Source organism: Trichomycterus rosablanca, chromosome 24 (assembly GCF_030014385.1).
Source record: "Trichomycterus rosablanca isolate fTriRos1 chromosome 24, fTriRos1.hap1, whole genome shotgun sequence".
Taxonomy (NCBI): domain Eukaryota; kingdom Metazoa; phylum Chordata; class Actinopteri; order Siluriformes; family Trichomycteridae; genus Trichomycterus; species Trichomycterus rosablanca.
The window spans coordinates 13795590-13816961 of record NC_086011.1 but is presented as its reverse complement, the minus strand read 5'-3'; the positions used below and the strand labels follow the sequence as shown (position 1 = coordinate 13816961).

Below are 21372 nucleotides of genomic sequence, written 5' to 3'. Positions count from 1 at the left end.
TCATTGTCTGTTTCACCACTTCTTTATACTATTTAGGGTTGCGGTGGGTCCAATTTACTAAGCGAAAAGCAGGAAACATCCAGGGCAAGCACACACACTCATACCTAAAGGGACTTTAGTTTCTCAGATTAACCTGACTGCATGTCTTTGGACTGTGGGAAGAAACCGGAGCACTCGGAGGAAACCCAAAGAGACTGGAAATTGAACCCAGGACCTTCTTGCTGTGAGGCGACAGTGCTACCCATCAAGCCAACAAGCCATTATATGATAATGCTAGGCAATTTGTTCTTTACTGCTACCTCTGCTACTAATCACTTTATCCTTATGTTTCTCTGTCATTACACGTGCTGAGATCTCGAGTTCGAATCTCAGCTCTGCTATCAATTAGGCAGACAAGCACACAATTGGCTGGGTGTCTGTAAGGGGTGGAGCAATGGTTAAAGAGTTCCTCATAAGTGCTGCAATTACAGCATCTGCTGGCTAAGTGACAGTGCCTGCACAGAGACTGCGGATAATGGGGATCAGAATTTATATTTTTGTTGGAAACGGTGTGGTGGGAGGAGTAGTAATTAATTGTGTCTGAGAGACTGAGAGAGAGCTTATAGTCCGGATTTAGCACCATCTGATTTCCACCTTTTTGATTCGCTCAAAGAAGCTTTAAGGGGAAGAAGATTTTCATGTGATGATGATGTGAAAGCAGCGCTGCATCAGTGGCTACACGCTCAACCAAAGACATTTTTGCTGATGGCATCGGAGGGTGATTATGTAGAAAAGTGATGTCATTCGTTTCTAAAATTCGCAATAAATAGAGTTTAAAAAAAAAGTGAGGAAACTTTTTGAAGAATTCAGGTGTTCCCATCACTTCCATGGCCACATGTGTATAAAACCAAGCTCCTAGGCATGCAGACTGCTTCTACAAACATTTGTGAAAGAACGGGTCGCTCTTAGGAGCTCAGTGAATTCAAGCGTGGTACCATGATAGGATGCCACCTGTGCAACAAGTCCAGTCGTGAAATTTCCTCACTACTAAATATTCCACAGTCAACTGTCAGTGGTATTATAACAAAGTGGAAGCGATTGGGAACGACAGCAACTCAGCCACGAAGTGGTAGCCACGTAAAATGACAGAGTGGGTTCAGCGAATGCTGAAGTGCACAGAGGTCGCCGACTTTCTGCAGAGTCGATCGCTACAGACCTCCAGACTTCATGTGGCCTTCAGATTAGCTCAAGAACAGTGTGTAGAGAGCTTCATGGAATGGGTTTCCATGGCCGAGCAGCTGCATCCAAGCCTTACATCACCAAGCACAATGCAAAGCTTCGGATGCAGTGGTGTAAAGCACGCCGCCACCGGACTCTAGAGCAGTGAAGACGTGTTCTCTGGAGTGACGGATCACGCTTCTTCGTCTGGCAATCCGATGGACGAGTCTGGGTTTGGCGGTTGCCAGGAGAACGGTACTTGTCTGACTGCATTGTGCCAAGTGTAAAGTTTGGTCTGGGGTTTGATTATGGTGTGAACTCTTAATGCTTCAGCATACCAAGAGTCCTGACCTCAACCCGATAGAACACGTTTTGGATGAATTAGAGCGCAGACTGCGAGCCAGGCCTTCTCGTCCAACATCAGTGTCTGACCTCACAAATGCGCTTCTGGAAGAATGGTCAAAAATTCCCATAAACACACTCCTAAACCTTGTGGAAAGCCTTCCCAGAAGAGTTGAAGCTGTTATAGCTGCAAAGGGTGGGCCCACATCATATTAAACCCCATGGATTAAGAATGAGACGTCACTCAAGTTCATATGCATGTGAAGGCAGACTCCATACAGACTGCAAAACAACAGTTCGACTGTTTCAGGTACATATATGAGGGTACTTATTAGGTGTCCACATACTTTTTGGCAACACAGTGTATAAAAAACAATATTGCATTAGTATACCTTCACATGGATTTTGTACTGTGAAGATCTGGGTGGTCTCTTGCACTGGTGTAGCTGGAGTAAACAGTCCATCCTCCTCCATCACTCGGTTGTCTTCCTCTGAATTCTCTAAAAATATAAAATCACAATGAAGCAATCTTACTCCTGTCCCAATTTTTTTTTTTATTATCATTATTATTATTTTTTATTATTATTATTATTATTATATTTTTATTTTTATATTTTTTATTTGTTATTATTATTATTATTATTATTATTATTATTATTATTATAATTATTTTATTATTATTATTTTTTTATTTTTTTATTTATCCCAATTCTATCTGCATAACCATGACTATTTAAGCTAAGAGAGTCGTAATTCATGCTAGGCTAACAGCTACACTAATGCTAAATGCTATTTCTGACCAAGCACTTAGTGTAGTTCAAGCTTTAATAAGTTTAGAGGTATATTTAAGGGTAAGTAAAACCACCTTCATGTTTCTACACTCACTGTTCATTTTATCAGCTCCACTTACCATATAGAAGCACTTTGTAGTTCTACAATTACTGACTGTAGTCCATCTGTTTCTCTAGATGCTTTGTTAGCCCCCTTTTATGCTGTTCTTCAATGGTCAGCACTGCAGTGTTGACACAGCAATGCCGCTGGAGTTTTAAAACACCTCACTGTCACTGCTGGACCGAGAATAGTCCACCAACCAAAAATATCCAGCCAACAGCGCCCCGAGGGCAGCGTCCTGTGACCACTGATGAAGGTCTAGAAGATGACCGACTCAAACAGCAGCAATAGACGAGCGATCGTCTCTGACTTCACATCTACAAGGTGGACCAACTGGGTAGGAGTGTCTAATAGAGTGGACAGTGAGTGGACACGGTGTTTAAAAACTCCAGCAGTGCTGCTGTGTGTGATCCACTCATACCAGCACAACACACACTAACACACCACCACCATGTCAGTGTCACTGCAGTGGTCCTGGAGCTGATTAAATGGACAGTGAGTGTAGAAACAAGGTGGTGGTTTTAATGTTATGGCTGATCGGTGTATACTGAGCATTATAAACTATGACAAAACAATATCAGATCAACCCAAAAGCTAATTTAAGCCATAAGAAAAGGAAATGGAATGAGAAACAGTCCAAGCAGACTATGCATACAATCTGTACTTGAATCAGATTACTCTTAGAAAGGTGAGCCGGACCCAGGGAAAGCCTTACAGCTGACACTGATCCACATAGGCAGGTTATAAAACTGCAAAGAAATGCATTCTTCTCTCTGAGTGTGAGCGAGTTAGATCGTACAATGCTTCCACTCTACATCGCAATCGGATCATGAATACAAATGGCTGCTGTACTGGCAGCCATTCTTCGTAAGTCATGTGTTTGAGAGAAGCAGATTCTATTATGGCTTAAAGTGTCACTGACGCAGCATTTGTAAGCCGGTGGGATAAAAAAAAAAAAAGGATATGAATGCGAGAGTGAAGCTAAAAGGGAGTCAAGGTGACTATTTTTTGTATATTCTCCTTGTTTCTACACACACTGTCCATTTTATCAGCTCCACTTACCATATAGAAGCACTTTGTAGTTCTACAATTACTGACTGTAATCCATCTGTTTCTCTACATACATTTTAGCCTTCTTTCACCCTGTTCTTCTATGGTCAGGACCCCCACAGGACCACCACAGAGCAGGTATTATTTAGGTGGTGGATCATTCTCAGCACTGCAGTGACACTGACACTGAGTGGATCAGATACTAAGTCCACTCACTGTCCACTCTATTAGACACTCCTACCTAGTTGGTCCATTTACATTTTCAGCATTTAGCAGACAATTTTATCCAAAGCCACTTACAGTACAGTTACAGTATATTGTCTGAGCAATTGAAGGTTAAGGGCCTTGCTCAAGGACCCAACAGTGGCAACCTGGCTGGGGTGGGGCTTGAACCGAGAACCTTCTGATTATTTGACCAGTACCTTAACCACTAGGGCTGCAACTGCCCTTGGTCCACCTTGTAGATGTAAAGTCAGAGACGATCGCTGATCTATTGCTGCTGTTTGAGTCGGTCATTTTCTAGACCTTCATCAGTGGTCACAGGACGCTGCCCATGGGGTGCTGTTGGCTGGATACTTTTGGCTGGTGGACTATTCTCGATCCAGCAGTGACAGTGAGGTGTTTAAAAACTCCATCAGTGCTGCTGTGTCTGATCCACTCATACCAGCACAACACACACTAACACACCACCACCATGTCAGTATCACTGCAGTGCTGAGAATGATCCACCATCCAAATAATACCTGCTCTAAAGCATGCAGGGAAACAGACGAACTACAGTCAGTAATTGTAGAACTACAAAGTGCTCCTATAAATAAAATGGACAGTGTGTGTAGAATCAAGGATGTGGTTTTAATGTTATGGCTGTTCAGTGTATAAGGCTTGTATGGACCTTGCCTTTCATACAGGTTCATGAAAAAACCCTTGGTAACTGTTGCCACCACATTAAAGCACTTTAATATTCTAGAACTGATTTTGGACATCTGTTAGAATCGGATCTTGAGGAGTGCCACATATGGTTTAGTAGAGTCTTAATACAATAAGAGCTACAATATCCAAAAGGCAGTGGTCCAGCTTCTAGAATTTCTCCAATGGCTCAGTGATGACTTCTCCAGGACGGCTTAAGCCCCAGCTCAAACGTTAGCAATAGTAAATCAGCTATAAGACCATAAAAATTGAATCATGGTAGGGTAGCAAAGAGGAAAACCACTGCTAACCAACAGCACCATTTATTCTTGTCTGACACTGTGATGACACAAACTGGGCTGGAGGCAGTGGTTCCATATGCAGAGGTTTAATGCATTGGCTTCCTGTAGCTGCCAGCATTCAGTTTTAAACAACGACGCTTGCCTACAGAGCCAAAAATGGACCAACACCCAAGCTACTTTAGAGGAGTCATAAAACCCTGGAACCTTTGAGTCTCGCTCATCTTGACTTGATCCTCCACCCAGAACTTGAAAGCAGGCATCAAGGCTGCAAAGTGTTAGCAATCGTAAATCAGCTATAAAGACCATAAAATTGAATCATGGTAGGGTAGCAAAGAGTAAAACCAATGCTTGTCTGACACTGTGATGACACAAACTGGGCTGGAGGCAGTGGTTCCATATGCAGAGGTTTAATGCATAACAACAGTACCAAAACACAATCCAAATCTGTATTTGAATGTACACTGATCAGCCTCCACTTACCATATAGAAGCACTTTGTAGTTCTACAATTACCGACTGTAGTCCATCTGATTCTCTGCATACTTTTTAGCCTGCATTCACCCTGTTGTTCAATGGCCAGGACCCCCACAGGACCCCCACAGAGCAGGTATTATTTAGGTAGTGGATCATTCTCAGCACTGCAGTGACACTGACATGGTGGTGGTGTGTTAGTGTGTGTTGTGTTGGTATGAGTGGATCAGACACAGCAACACTGCTGGAGTTTTTAAATACCGTGTCCACTCACTGTTTACTCTATTAGACACTCCTACCTAGTTGGTCCACCTTGTAGATGTAAAGTCAGAGACGATCGCTCATCTATTGATGCTGTTGCTGCATCTATTACGCCCACGGGGTGCTGTTGGCCAGATATTTTTGGTTGGTGGACTATTCTTAGTCCAGCAGTGACAGTGAGGTGTTTAAAAACTGATCCACTCATACCAGCACAAGACACACTAACACACCACCCACCATGTCATTTGACAAGGCCTTTAACCCTCAATTGCTTAGACAGTATACTGTCACAGTACTGTAAGTCGCTCTGGATAAGAGTGTCTACTAAAACACTCTTATCCAGAGTAAAAAACAGGGTAATCAGGGTGTCCGTTTATAAATAGCAATGCAAACTGTGTAGTATCATGTTTTGTTTAATTAACTAAAACTACTAAACTAACAAAGGGAACAAAAGTATGTTTACAAAATTGTATTAATAAATTTAAGAACTATTTTCACAATTTCCTATGATCCATAGTAGTAGCATTCACATACCGGGTGCACACGTGTATCCATCCTGCATCAGAGCGTATCCAGGGTGGCATTCACACCTATAGGAGCCGGCGGTGTTGATGCAGGTATGATGGCAGAGTTGACCCTCGTATATCTCGCACTCATCTTCGTCCTCCAGCTTTTCAACCGAGTTGGCCTGATCGGAGTCCTCGATGGAGAACGGCTGATTGGGGAACTGTCCGTCGGCCACTTAATAGGGTACACAAAGATTCAAGTCATTTTTGTAAGGCATCTGTCAAGATAGGCATTAATGTAGGACCACATACATGCCACCTTATTGTGTCTGTTGGGTGCCTGTCCAGACAATTAGACTGCTGCTATTATGAATACAAACCTTAACAAGCCACTCCATATTAACACCCATGGCTTGTATTTCTCACCCTTGTTCTCCCAATTTAGCATAGCCAATCAGTCGTCCACTGCTGGGGACCCCAATGGTGTCCAAAAAGGGTGTATAACACCTGTATGTACCTAACACACGTTCCCTACGATGGGTGCGCAGTCCACCAATCCTTTCTTACTCTCCAATACTTCGAAGGAGGTCTTATTCGCACGCCCGGATCTCCATGCTGCTCCAATTATGTTCAGGCGCCTCAAGCTGCTAACCAGAGTCCTTGCACAGCGTTTGAACACCCCACCCACTTTTTAGTCAAGGCTTTCCTACCCAGCAGACTAGAACCAATTTTGTCTGCTGCAGGCACTGCTAATTGTGCCTGCTATGGGCGCCCAGTCAACCAGTAGCAGAGCTGAGATTTGAACTTGAGGAGTTCAGAATCCCAGTGCTGATGCGCTAGTGGAATTTCCCGCAGCACCACCTGTGTGCCCCAACAGTCATGGTTGTGATATATACCGAACAGGCATAACCCGGTCTGCAGTGGTCAGTATCTATCAGAAGTGGTCCAAGGAGGGAACCGTGGTAAACTGGTGACAGGGTCATGGGCGGCCAAGGCTCACTGATGCACGTGGGGAGCAAAGGCCAACAGACGAGCTACTGTGGCTCAAATTGCTGAAGAAGTTAATGCTGGTTCTGATAGAAAGGTGTCAGAATACACAGTGCATCGCAGTTTGTTGCGTATGGGGCTGCAGACCAGCCCAGTCAGGGTGCCAATGGGCACGTGAGCGTCTGAACTGGACCACGGAGCAAGAAAAAGAAGGTGACCTGGTCTGATGAATCATGTTTTCTTTTACATCACGTGGATGCCCGGGTGTGTGTGCGTCGTCTACCTGGGGAACACATGGCACCAGGAGGCAGTGCGATGCTTTGGGCAATGTTCTGCTGGGAAACCTTGGGTCCTGCCATCTACAGTATGTGGATGTTACTCTGACACATACCACCTGCCTAAGCATTGTTGCGGACCATGTACACCCAAAAGAGGGACCAACACAATATTAGAAACGTGGTCGTAATGTTATGCCTGATCTGTGTATAATGTCCAATAAAGTCATGAGCCATATAGTGTATAGCTGTGTAAGCGAGAATGAAACGTTTATTTTCACGCTGTCGTCTCTGGACTTTTGCATAGACCTTGGCATTGTGCCAGTCGTATCAGTTTCGAAAAAGACCCCACAAGAATCGCAAGCCTCATTTCCTCAAGGACGGACTGCCAGTAGTCAGACAGGACCGGGCAAGCGCTAATTAGGGTGCTTCCATGTGTTTGGCACCCATTAAACCCAACCTTGCAACTCAACATCTGCAGCCCTGCCTTCAACAGCTGCAAACGCGACACCTCTCCCTTTCCGGCTGCCAATCACGGGTGGTTCTGCATAGCGTATACTGTACGTTATATGCTGCACAACCCTTCTGCTCACCCCATTACCACAAGTAAAATAAACAAGTGTGCACCAGTATCGCACTGCATAGAGGCTTAAAGTAAATATACCTCACAGTCATTACCTGAATGTAAATGTGACACAGTGATTATACACTTCTGCTGTAATTAATCACAGTTCGCTTGGAGTGTGGAGGCAGGGGGTTAAAAAGGTTTCCCTCGTGGATATAATTACCTCTCCAATGTTTTTCCAGCTTAGAAACGAGTGAAATAAAAGCAACTTCTATTCTCTCTTTTATGCAGAATAAGGTTACATTTATAGCTCCTTGTTTCTACACTCACTGTCCATTTTATCAGCTCATACTGACTGTAGTCCATCTGTTTCTCTGCATGATTTGTTAGCCCCCTTTCATGCTGTTCTTCAATGGTCAGGACCCCCACAGGACCACTACAGAGCAGGTATTATTTGGGTGGTGGATCATTCTCAGCACTGCACTGACACTGACATGGTGGTGGTGTGTTAGTGTGTGTTGTGCTGGTATGAGTGGATACGTTTTTAAACACCTCACTGTCACTGCTGGACTGAGAATAGTCCACCAACCAATAATATATCCAGCCAACAGCGCCCCGTGGGCTGCGTCCTGTGACCACTGATGAAGGTCTAGAAGATGACCAACTCAAACAGCAGCAATGGATGAGCGATCGTCTCTGACTTTACATCTACAAGGTGGACCAACTAGGTAGGAGTGTGTAATAGAGTGGACAGTGAGTGGACACGGTGTTTAAAAACTCCAGCAGCGCTGCTGTGTCTGATCCACTCATACCAGCACAACACACACTAACACACCACCTAAATAATACCTGCTCTGTAATGGTCCTGTGGTGGTACTGACCATTGCAGACCAGAGAGCAGGTAAAAAAGTATGCAGAGAAACAGATGGACTACAATCAGTAATTGTAGAACTACAAAGTGCTTCGATATGGTAAGTGGAGCTGATAAAATGGACAGCGAGTGCAGAAAGAAGGAGGTGGTTTTAATGTTATGGATGATCAGTGTCAAGGGTCCAATATTGGAAACCTTGAAGAACCGCTGAGCAACTCTGTTGGCTGATCGATGGCGCCTGCACGATGAGACAATGAGATGAACCCGTATCATGCAGGTGAATCATCATGCACACGTGTCAGGGGGCAGTGTGATGGTTGGGCAGAAGTGGAGGTCGGCAGCACTAGCTTTGTGGCCCAATGTACTAAAACTACAAGCTATACACAAACATGCATTTAAATGTTAAAAAGGGTGCATTTCCACCCTCTACACCTACATGTTTCAGGCTGTTTTCGTAAACCCTTATGGTGGCATATCACAGCCCTTAAACTAATCGACAAAAGGTCTGCAGGACTTAAAGTACCAGGTGGGCTCTTGGGCGTAGTAAAGCTGAAAAAGCTGGATGTGCTTTGTGAGAAATACAGGGAGGTCAAGTCTGGGTTTTTCATTTCAGCCACAAGTCTGCTGGCTGTCTGACAACTGTTAGAAATGAGTGTAAAAACTAGATCAGACCCGCATTCAGCCACAAAGCGGCGTGTCACAGCGGTCCAGACCGACGCTCACTCAGCCAGGACGGTCTCACTGTGTAATTCTGTACGGTCTAGGCAGTACGGCAGCTGGGATAGCAGTCAGTCAGAAAAAATATAAATCCAAATCCACTACAGGATGGAAGACCAAATCCATTGTTTGAACTGCTTCATTATTACAGATTGAATACAGAGGACTGGATTCATGAAAAGAAGGAAAGTAAGAAAGCAGATCTGTCGTCTGCCATTGATTCAGTCTCACCCACTGGCAACTTTCTCAGCCGTTCTAAACACTGACATGAACCTGACCAACGTCTGGATCGTGTCTTTCAGCTATTCATCAAAGAAGTGCTTCTTGCTACTCGAATGGTGCGGCGGTAAAACACGCTAGCACACCAGGGCTGGGATTTCGAACACATCGTATCGAATCTCAGCTCTACCTTCCGGCTGGGCTGAAGGGCGGGCTATACGAACAATGTTGTTGATCCGAGGAGGGAGGCGGATAGGGACTTCATAACTGAGGCTGTGTGATGATCAGGGTGTGGCTCTCCGTGCACAAGGCTGATCCGCACATGAACTCGCCTCGCGCAGGTGAAAAAAAGCAATCGGGTACTGCCCACGTGTCAGAGGGGGCGTGGGTCAGTTCGCTCCCCTCAATCGGGGCGGGGGTCAGCACCAGTAGAGAGGAAGCACAACGCAATTGGGTAAAAAATTGGGAGAAAAAATGCATTTAAAAAAAGTGCTTCTTTGCCACATACCACAATGCAAATATGGGGAAAAAAAAGAATAACCCAATGTTCCTCTATTTAGTCATGTCCAATTACCCGATTGCATTACTCCTCCACTCCTGACTGAAAAGAGCCATGACTAACATGAGCCCCCTCCGACACGTGTGCAATACCGACTGCATCTTTTCACCTGCACGATGCGAGTTCATATGTGGATCAGCTTTGTGTATAGAGAGTCACACCCTGATCACATTATCCCTCGTCTCTGTGCAGGCGCCATCAATCAGCCAGCAGAGGCCGTAGTTGCATCAGTCATGAGGAATCCCCACTGGCCCCTCTTCCTGCGGAAGAGTCAATCATTGTTCGTGCAGGAGCCCAGCCTGCCAGTAGCGGAGCTGAGATTCAGACTCATGAGTTTGAGATGTCAGCTCTGGTGTGCTAGAGTGCCTTTAACTTCATTACAGTAGGAATGATTAAAAGCAGAAAAAGTATGGATCCTGGGCTGCTGTCTTTTTGGGGGGTGGGACATAAACTAGAATTATGTATAATAATAAAAGACTTCATACTGTTTAAATATACACTAAACGACCAGATGTATGTGGACACCTGACCATGAGACTGTCGGATATCCCTATTCAAATCTATAGGAAGTACTATGAAGTCTCCAAAGCACCGACGATTGTGGGTACGACAGCTGTCACTCCTCTGAGAGCGCATTTGTAAAGCCGTATAGTGGTCCAATGTATCCGAAAGTTCTTCAATGGGGCGAGGTTAGGGCTTTGTGCATGCCTTTAGAGTTCCTTCACACCAGTCTGGTCCAATTATGCCTTTAAGGACGTTGTCTGGTGCACAGGAGTACAGTCATGCTGAAACAATGGAATGTCCAGCAAGCTTACCGTCAGGTGTCTACATACTTATGGCCATATAGCGCTGTCAAATGTCCTTATGTCTTGCTTTTATGTAGGGTGTAGTGGAAAGGTTAGATTTTATACATAATATGATTTGAATATTAGTATTATGCTGCTTGTGCTTTAAATCATCATAGATAGTGTAAAATGTTGTAAGCAAAATAAGGAACAACAGTTACCACAGAACAGCTTACACCAAAGCTTTAGAGAAAGTGCTGAAACTGTAACGTGACTAGAGCAGTATAAAGGGGCATCCATAGTTCTGTTCTTCAGCTAATACACTGCATAAAGAACCCATGATCATACCAATAATTTGTCCTAATCAGTCAACCTTAATCTTTGCCTTCTTTGATCATCTGACCTTATTTTTCCACCACAAGTGCAGCGGTAGATCAGTGGTTAAGGTACTAGACTAGTGATCAAAAGCTCATTGGTTTAGCCCCACAACTGCCAATCTGCCAATAAAAGCAGCTGCTAAATGCTATAAAAAGAAAACAGGTTTCAGCCTTTCTTCAAGCTGGCAGTGGTGTTCAAAAATGACCTTCCTTCAACCTTCAAAACTTTTAATACCACATTTCCACTAAACCGCCACGCCCATCCTTAAAAATGTTGCCAGCTGTTATATCTATTGTGCATTTTTTCACACCTCTCTTTGGCAGGACGGTAGGTCTAGGTCTTTCCTTCTTTTTTAGCACGGGATTGCTGAGCCCATCCTCGTCTTCCTCACAGCAGGTGAGGAAGATGTGCCCACATGGGTAGCCAAGGTGGTGATGAGCTTCACAGCCTTTTCCTTCTTGGTGAAATCGCAAACCAAGGGCACAGCAACTGCAGCACTCCTGCCAAACAAATAAACAAATAAATACGGCATACAATTTAAAGTTTTTTGATTAAAGAATTAATTTACCATATGCAATTATGGTTGCCAGATCTCTGTTTTTTGAACAGACAGTCCAGTTGGTTGTCTGATTTTAGTCTAGATAACCATTTATGTGCATGTCTACATACATTTCTAAAGAGCATTTACACTGATCAGCCATAACATTAAAACCACCTCCTTGTTTCTACACTCACTGTCAATTTTATCAGCTCCACTTACCATATAGAAGCACTTTGTAGTTCTACAATTACTGACTGTAGTCCATCTGTTTCTTTACAAACATTTTTAGCCTGCTTTCACCCTGTTCTTCAATTGTCAGGACCCCACAGGACCAGCAAAGCGCAGGTATTATTTAGGTGGTGGATCATTCTCAGCACTGCAGCACTGTGTTGTGCTGGTATGAGTGGATCAGACAAAGCAGCGCTGCTGGAGTTTTTAAATACCGTGTCCACTCACTGTCCACTCTATTAGACACTCCTACCTAGTTGGTCCACCTTGTAGATGTAAAGTCAGAGACGATCGCTCATCTATTGCTGCTGTCTGTTTGAGTTGGTCATCTTCTAGACCTTCATCAGTGGTCACAGGACGCTGCATATGGGCGCTGTTGGCTGGATTATTTTTGGTTGGTGGACTATTCTCAGTCCAGCAGTGATAGTGAGGTGTTTAAAAACTCCAGCAGCACTGCTGTCTGATCCACTCATACCAGCACAACACACACTAACACACCACCACCATGTCAGTGTCACTGCAGTGCTGAGAATGATCCACCACCTAAATGTAGTGTAAATGTACTCTGTAGTGGTCCTGTGGGGGTCCTGACCATTGAAGAACAGCATGAAAGGGGGTTAACAAAGCATGCAGAGAAACAGATGGACTACAGTCAGTAATTGTAGAACCATAAAGTGCTTCTATATGGTAAGTGAAGCTGATAAAATGGGCAGTGTGTGTAGAAACAAGAAGGTGGTTTTAATGTTATGGCTGTTCAGTATATATACTGTATATATATTTAAATACTTGTTTAGCACGTCCAACTGACCAATTGTAATATGCTTCCTCTCCACTGATGCCAATCCCAGCTCTGATTAAGGAGAACAAAACGCGCGCGGTAGCCGACTGCAACTTTTCACCTGCACAAGACGAGTTCATATTTGGATCAGCTTTGTGTACGGAGAGCCACACCCTGATCAACACATTATTCCTTGACTCTGTGCAGGCGCCATCAATCAGCCATCAGAGGTCGTAACTGCATCAGTTATGAAGAGCCCCCATCCGGCTCCCATCTGTACGAACCCAGAACCACTGGGTTTAACTATGGGAACTCCTAAGCGTGTTGGACAGCTTATTCCAAAACCATAAGCATTCCGACAAGATTTTGAAGTGTATCCGTGTGGGTATTTGTGGGGTCACTAATATTGAACTCCTGGCTGGCAGTCAGTGATGAGTGGGGCTGAGATCAGGGCTCTGTACAAGCTATTAAAGTTCCTCCAGGCCAAACTTGTTAAGCCATGTCTTCATCTGTACACAGGGAAACGGGCATGCCTAAATAAGAAAGAACCTCAAAGCTGGAAGTAATCACTTATTTTTTTTAATTGATTTCATACACCTGTTAGCAGTGGGTGTGGGAAGGTTGTCCTGGGATTATAATTCATTACATTGGCATGACATTCCATTTCCATGAATTTAGATAAGACTCAAAACGCAGACAGACCATTAAACAAATTTGCTAGCGGCGGCGAGCTTACCAGCCTGACATCACAGACGAGAAACGCTAAACAGAAAACGTTCAGGAAGATTAACAGTATTAAGCTGGTACTGTTAAAGTGTTCAGTAATTCTTTGAAGCATGTGGTACTCATTTTATTTGATCCTGTTCAGGGTCATACAGGGTCCCCGTTCCACCGGGAAACAATGAGTGCAGGGCAGGAATATCCTGGACAGGGTGCCAATCAATTCCAGGCTTTGACGTAGCCAGACATGCTTAGGCGCCCAACCGTCTGTTAGCACCACTAACGTTCGAATTCAGCCATTCTGCCTCAACTGTAACTAACATACTCATACAAGTCAAGTCAAATTTATTTGTATAGTGCTTATTACAGACATCCCAAGTTGCAAAAACTAATCCCCCCCCCCACACACACACACACAAAAAAAAAAAAAAAAAAAAAAAAAAGGTAACAAACCTCTCGCAAACACCAAAGTATATGGGTGATAACAGAACTTTTGGGAGCTGCTAACTGATCTACTAAGCTAACTGTTCGCGTCACAAACACATTTATGTTCCCTACATAGTGCACTAGTTTGTATATTAGAAAAGAATTTATGTTCCTTACTTAGTGCACTAGAGAGTGTACTAGATAATAGACTTATGTTTCTTACATAATGCATTAGGTAGCGTATTAGTTAACGGATTTAGGTTCCCTACATAGTGCACTAAATTGTATATCAGATCATGGATTTATGTTCCCTACATAGTGCACTAGATATTATATAAGATATGAATTTATGTTCCCTACGTAGTGCGCACTAGATAGTAAATTAGACAATTGGTTTATGTTCCCTACATAGTGCACTAGATTGTACATCAGATCACGTTTCCTATGTTCCCTACATAGTGCACTAGATAGTGTATTAGATAACGCATTCATGTTCACTACATAGTGCACTAGATAGTATTTTAGATATGAGTTTATGTTCCCTATGCAGTGCACTAGATAGTGAATTAGACAATTGGTATTTGGTATTTTCCTTACACAGTGCACTAGATTGTTTATCAGATCACGGATTTATGTTCCCTACATAGTGCACTAGATATTATATAAGATATGAATTTATGTTCCCTACGTAGTGCGCACTAGATAGTAAATTAGACAATTGGTTTATGTTCCCTACATAGTGCACTAGATAGTGTATTAGATAACACATTCATGTTCACTACATAGTGCACTAAATAGTATTTTAGATATGAGTTTATGTTCCCTACGCAGTGCACTAGATAGTGAATTAGACAATTGATTTATGTTCCCTACACAGTGCACTAGGTTGTATATCAGATCACGGATTTATGTTCCCTACATAGTGCACTAGATAGTGTATTAGATAACGCATTCATGTTCACTACATAGTGCACTAGAAAGTATAACTAGATGATGATTTGTGTTCCTTAAATAGTGCACTAGATAGTGTATTACATAATTAATTATGTTCCCTACATAGTGCACTAGATTGCATATTCAATCATAGATTTATGTTCCCTACATAGTGCACTAGACAGTATATTAGACAATTGATTTATGTTCCCTACACAGTGCACTAGGTTGTATATCAGATCACGGATTTATGTTCCCTACATAGTGCACTAGATAGTGTATTAGATAACGCATTCATGTTCCCTACATAGTGCACTAGAAAGTATAACTAGATGATGATGTGTTCCTTACATAGTGCACTAGATAGTGTATTACATAATTAATTATGTTTCCTACATAGTGCACTAAACAGTATATTAGACAATTGATTCATGTTTCCTACATAGTGCGCTAGATTGTATATCAGATAACGGATTTAATACGCGTGCGTGTGTGTGTGCGCTCTTGGCCGCTCGTTCTAGATTCCGGGAGATTTGATCTGACTTGCGGGCATCAGGGAACCGCTATGTACAGTATATGCGGGAGACCCCCGGAACTTCCGGGAGACTTGGGATGTCTGCTATTACAACAGACATCGTCTCAAAGCAACTTTACAGCATCAAGAAGCATCATGCAGAGAAACAGATGGACTACAGTCAGTAATTGTAGAACTACAAAGTGCTCCTATATGGTAAGCTGATTAAATGGACAGTGAGTGTAGAAACAAGGAGTTGGTTTTAATGTTATGGCTGGTCGGTGTATATAAATGAATAGTATATGTGTATGTATGTATCTTACCTTTTGGGTATCCTCTGCACAGTGCGGAACGTTGCTTTCCTCACACACCTCGCCAGCTTTGGCAGCGACCATGCCAGCCAAACACCTGTTCTCTCTCAGAGCGCCCACACAACACTGCTCCTGAACCATTCTAACACACACACACACGCGCACACACACACACACACACACAACATAGTATTTAAAAATTAAAAAGGCAAAAGTTGTGTAGTAAAACTCTGTCAGCACTCTAGTAACACTAACATGGTGATAAAATGGTTAAGTGTGTTGTTCTGGTAATCTGGATTTAACTTACTGGCATCTTTACACTGATGAGTGTTTACAGTTTATGTTTCTTGTACAGTTAGGGACTAGAGCTATTTTATTATGCACAGTGTGTGGTCATTTTCCTCTAATCTGTAACAGTGGACACTTTCTGATTACAGGACACTGACCGAGCATGGTCCGAGCACTTATGCCAAATTCACACTACACGACTTTCCAAGTCGTCGGGTCGCTGTACAGTTCACACTACACGACTGGATCTCTTGTAATCGGGAGTCTTTGCCAGTCGGGCAACTCAGATCCAGATATCTGACATGCTAGAAATCTTGCTCGGATCGAGTCGTTGAGTAGTTCACACATACAGTGCCTTGCAAAAGTATTCAGCCCCCTTGAACTTTTCAACCTTTTGCCACATTTCAGGCTTCAAACATAACGATATGAAATTGTAATTTTTTGTGAAGAATCAACAACAAGTGGGACACAATCATGAAGTGGAACGAAATTTATTGGATATTTTAAACTTTTTTTAGAAATAAAAAACTAAAAAGTGGGGCGTGCAATATTATTCACAATGAATATTTTAGCAGCTATTGACGTTTTAAAATAGCTAAATACTTGCAATGCTATTGAGGTGTTGGCTATGCTGTTTTTTAATGGTATTAATGTCATGGATAAAATCAGTTTTTTTTTAGGTATTAAAGGGTATATGTTGGAAAATAAATATTGTAGTGTGTTTTGTGTGTTTTTCTTGATACAATAATATTAGTTTTAAAGAAATTTAATGAATATTTTAGCAGCTATTGACGTTTTAATATAGCTAAATACTTGCAATGCTATTGAGATGATGGCTATGCTGATTTTCAATGGTATTAATATCATGGATAAAATTAGTATTTTATTAGGTATTAAAGGGTAAATGTTGAAAAATAAATATTGTAGTGTGTTAATTTTTTTTTTTTTTATACAATAATATTAGTTTTACACACATTCAATGAATATTTTAGCAGCTATTGACGTTTTAAAACAGCTAAATACTTGCAATGCTATTGAGGTGTTGGCTATGCTGTTTTTCAATGGTATTAATATCATGAATAAAATCAGTTTTTTATTAGGTATTAAAGGGTAAATGTTGAAAAATAAATAATGTAGTTTGTTAATTGGGTTTTTCTTGATACAATAATATTAGTTTTAGAGACATTCAATGAATATTTTAGCAGCTATTGACGTTTTAATATAGCTAAATACTTGCAATGCTATTGAGATGATGGCTATGCTGATTTTCAATGGTATTAATATCATGGATAAAATTAGTATTTTATTAGGTATTAAAGGGTAAATGTTGAAAAATAAATATTGTAGTGTGTTAATTTTTTTTTTTTTTATACAATAATATTAGTTTTACACACATTCAATGAATATTTTAGCAGCTATTGACGTTTTAAAACAGCTAAATACTTGCAATGCTATTGAGGTGTTGGCTATGCTGTTTTTCAATGGTATTAATATCATGAATAAAATCAGTTTTTTATTAGGTATTAAAGGGTAAATGTTGAAAAATAAATAATGTAGTTTGTTAATTGGGTTTTTCTTGATACAATAATATTAGTTTTAGAGACATTCAATGAATATTTTAGCAGCTATTGACGTTTTAAAATAGCTAAATACTTGCAATGCTATTGAGGTGTTGGCTACGCTGTTTTTTAATGGTATTAATGTCATGGATAAAATCAGGTTTTTTTTAGGTATTAAAGGGTATATATTGGAAAATAAATATTGTAGTGTGTTTTGTGTGTTTTTCTTGATACAATAATATTAGTTTTACACACATTCAATGAATATTTTAGCAGCTATAGACGTTTTAAAACAGCTAAATACTTGCAATGCTATTGAGGTGTTGGCTATGCTGTTTTTCAATGGTATTAATATCATGAATAAAATCAGTTTTTTATTAGGTATTAAAGGGTATATGTTGAAAAACAAATAATGTAGTTTGTTAATTGGGTTTTTCTTGATACAATAATATTAGTTTTAGAGACATTCAATGAATATTTTAGCAGCTATTGACGTTTTAAAACAGCTAAATACTTGCAATGCTATTGAGGTGTTGGCTATGCTGTTTTTTAATGGTATTAATATCATGAATAAAATCAGTTTTTTATTAGGTATTAAAGGGTAAATGTTGAAAAATAAATAATGTAGTTTGTTAATTGGGTTTTTCTTGATACAATAATATTAGTTTTAGAGACATTCAATGAATATTTTAGCAGCTATTGACGTTTTAAAATAGCTAAATACTTGCAATGCTATTGAGGTGTTGGCTATGCTGTTTTTTAATGGTATTAATATCATGAATAAAATCAGTTTTTTATTAGGTATTAAAGGGTAAATGTTGAAAAATAAATAATGTAGTTTGTTAATTGGGTTTTTCTTGATACAATAATATTAGTTTTAGAGACATTCAATGAATATTTTAGCAGCTATTGACGTTTTAAAATAGCTAAATACTTGCAATGCTATTGAGGTGTTGGCTACGCTGTTTTTTAATGGTATTAATGTCATGGATAAAATCAGGTTTTTTTTAGGTATTAAAGGGTATATATTGGAAAATAAATATTGTAGTGTGTTTTGTGTGTTTTTCTTGATACAATAATATTAGTTTTACACACATTCAATGAATATTTTAGCAGCTATAGACGTTTTAAAACAGCTAAATACTTGCAATGCTATTGAGGTGTTGGCTATGCTGTTTTTCAATGGTATTAATATCATGAATAAAATCAGTTTTTTCTTAGGTATTAAAGGGTATATGTTGAAAAACAAATAATGTAGTTTGTTAATTGGGTTTTTCTTGATACAATAATATTAGTTTTAGAGACATTCAATGAATATTTTAGCAGCTATTGACGTTTTAAAATAGCTAAATACTTGCAATGCTATTGAGGTGTTGGCTACGCTGTTTTTTAATGGTATTAATGTCATGGATAAAATCAGGTTTTTTTTAGGTATTAAAGGGTTTATGTTGGAAAATAAATATTGTAGTGTGTTTTGTGTGTTTTTCTTGATACAATAATATTAGTTTTACACACATTCAATGAATATTTTAGCAGCTATTGACGTTTTAAAACAGCTAAATACTTGCAATGCTATTGAGGTGTTGGCTATGCTGTTTTTCAATGGTATTAATATCATGAATAAAATCAGTTTTTTATTAGGTATTAAAGGGTAAATGTTGAAAAATAAATAATGTAGTTTGTTAATTGGGTTTTTCTTGATACAATAATATTAGTTTTAGAGACATTCAATGAATATTTTAGCAGCTATTGACGTTTTAAAATAGCTAAATACTTGCAATGCTATTGAGGTGTTGGCTATGCTGTTTTTTAATGGTATTAATATCATGAATAAAATCAGTTTTTTATTAGGTATTAAAGGGTAAATGTTGAAAAATAAATAATGTAGTTTGTTAATTGGGTTTTTCTTGATACAATAATATTAGTTTTAGAGACATTCAATGAATATTTTAGCAGCTATTGACGTTTTAAAATAGCTAAATACTTGCAATGCTATTGAGGTGTTGGCTACGCTGTTTTTTAATGGTATTAATGTCATGGATAAAATCAGGTTTTTTTTAGGTATTAAAGGGTATATGTTGGAAAATAAATATTGTAGTGTGTTTTGTGTGTTTTTCTTGATACAATAATATTAGTTTTACACACATTCAATGAATATTTTAGCAGCTATAGACGTTTTAAAATAGCTAAATACTTGCAATGCTATTGAGGTGTTGGCTATGCTGTTTTTCAATGGTATTAATATCATGAATAAAATCAGTTTTTTATTAGGTATTAAAGGGTAAATGTTGAAAAATAAATAATGTAGTTTGTTAATTGGGTTTTTCTTGATACAATAATATTAGTTTTAGAGACATTCAATGAATATTTTAGCAGCTATTGACGTTTTAAAACAGCTAAATACTTGCAATGCTATTGAGGTGTTGGCTATGCTGTTTTTCAATGGTATTAATATCATGAATAAAATCAGTTTTTTATTAGGTATTAAAGGGTAAATGTTGAAGAATAAATAATGTAGTTTGTTAATTGGGTTTTTCTTGATACAATAATATTAGTTTTAGAGACATTCAATGAATATTTTAGCAGCTATTGACGTTTTAAAATAGCTAAATACTTGCAATGCTATTGAGGTGTTGGCTATGCTGTTTTTTAATGGTATTAATGTCATGGATAAAATCAGGTTTTTTTTAGGTATTAAAGGGTATATGTTGGAAAATAAATATTGTAGTGTGTTTTGTGTGTTTTTCTTGATACAATAATATTAGTTTTAAAGAAATTTAATGAATATTTTAGCAGCTATTGACGTTTTAATATAGCTAAATACTTGCAATGCTATTGAGGTGTTGGCTACGCTGTTTTTTAATGGTATTAATGTCATGGATAAAATCAGGTTTTTTTTAGGTATTAAAGGGTATATGTTGGAAAATAAATATTGTAGTGTGTTTTGTGTGTTTTTCTTGATACAATAATATTAGTTTTACACACATTCAATGAATATTTTAGCAGCTATAGACGTTTTAAAACAGCTAAATACTTGCAATGCTATTGAGGTGTTGGCTATGCTGTTTTTCAATGGTATTAATATCATGAATAAAATCAGTTTTTTATTAGGTATTAAAGGGTAAATGTTGAAAAATAAATATTGTAGTGTGTTAATTGTTTTTTTTTTTATACAATAATATTAGTTTTAGAGACATTCAATGAATATTTTAGCAGCTATTGACGTTTTAAAATAGCTAAATACTTGCAATGCTATTGAGGTGTTGGCTATGCTGTTTTTTAATGGTATTAATATCATGAATAAAATCAGTTTTTTATTAGGTATTAAAGGGTAAATGTTGAAAAATAAATAATGTAGTTTGTTAATTGGGTTTTTCTTGATACAATAATATTAGTTTTAGAGACATTCAATGAATATTTTAGCAGCTATTGACGTTTTAAAATAGCTAAATACTTGCAATGCTATTGAGGTGTTGGCTACGCTGTTTTTTAATGGTATTAATGTCATGGATAAAATCAGGTTTTTTTTAGGTATTAAAGGGTATATGTTGGAAAATAAATATTGTAGTGTGTTTTGTGTGTTTTTCTTGATACAATAATATTAGTTTTACACACATTCAATGAATATTTTAGCAGCTATAGACGTTTTAAAATAGCTAAATACTTGCAATGCTATTGAGGTGTTGGCTATGCTGTTTTTCAATGGTATTAATATCATGAATAAAATCAGTTTTTTATTAGGTATTAAAGGGTAAATGTTGAAAAATAAATAATGTAGTTTGTTAATTGGGTT

General features: G+C 39.3%; 1 protein-coding gene across 1 annotated transcript in view; it reads right to left on the bottom strand.

Moving 5' to 3' along the window:
* fbln2 (fibulin 2) overlaps positions 1 to 21372 on the bottom strand; it is a 98639-nt gene that overhangs the window by 45448 nt on the left and 31819 nt on the right. The window contains exons 3-6 of the mRNA XM_062986762.1: positions 15745 to 15874; positions 11592 to 11781; positions 5954 to 6160; positions 1932 to 2039 (exon numbers count right to left, since the gene is read on the bottom strand). Coding sequence (XP_062842832.1) covers positions 1932 to 2039; positions 5954 to 6160; positions 11592 to 11781; positions 15745 to 15874 — 635 coding nt within the window. The remainder of the gene's footprint in view (positions 1 to 1931; positions 2040 to 5953; positions 6161 to 11591; positions 11782 to 15744; positions 15875 to 21372) is intronic.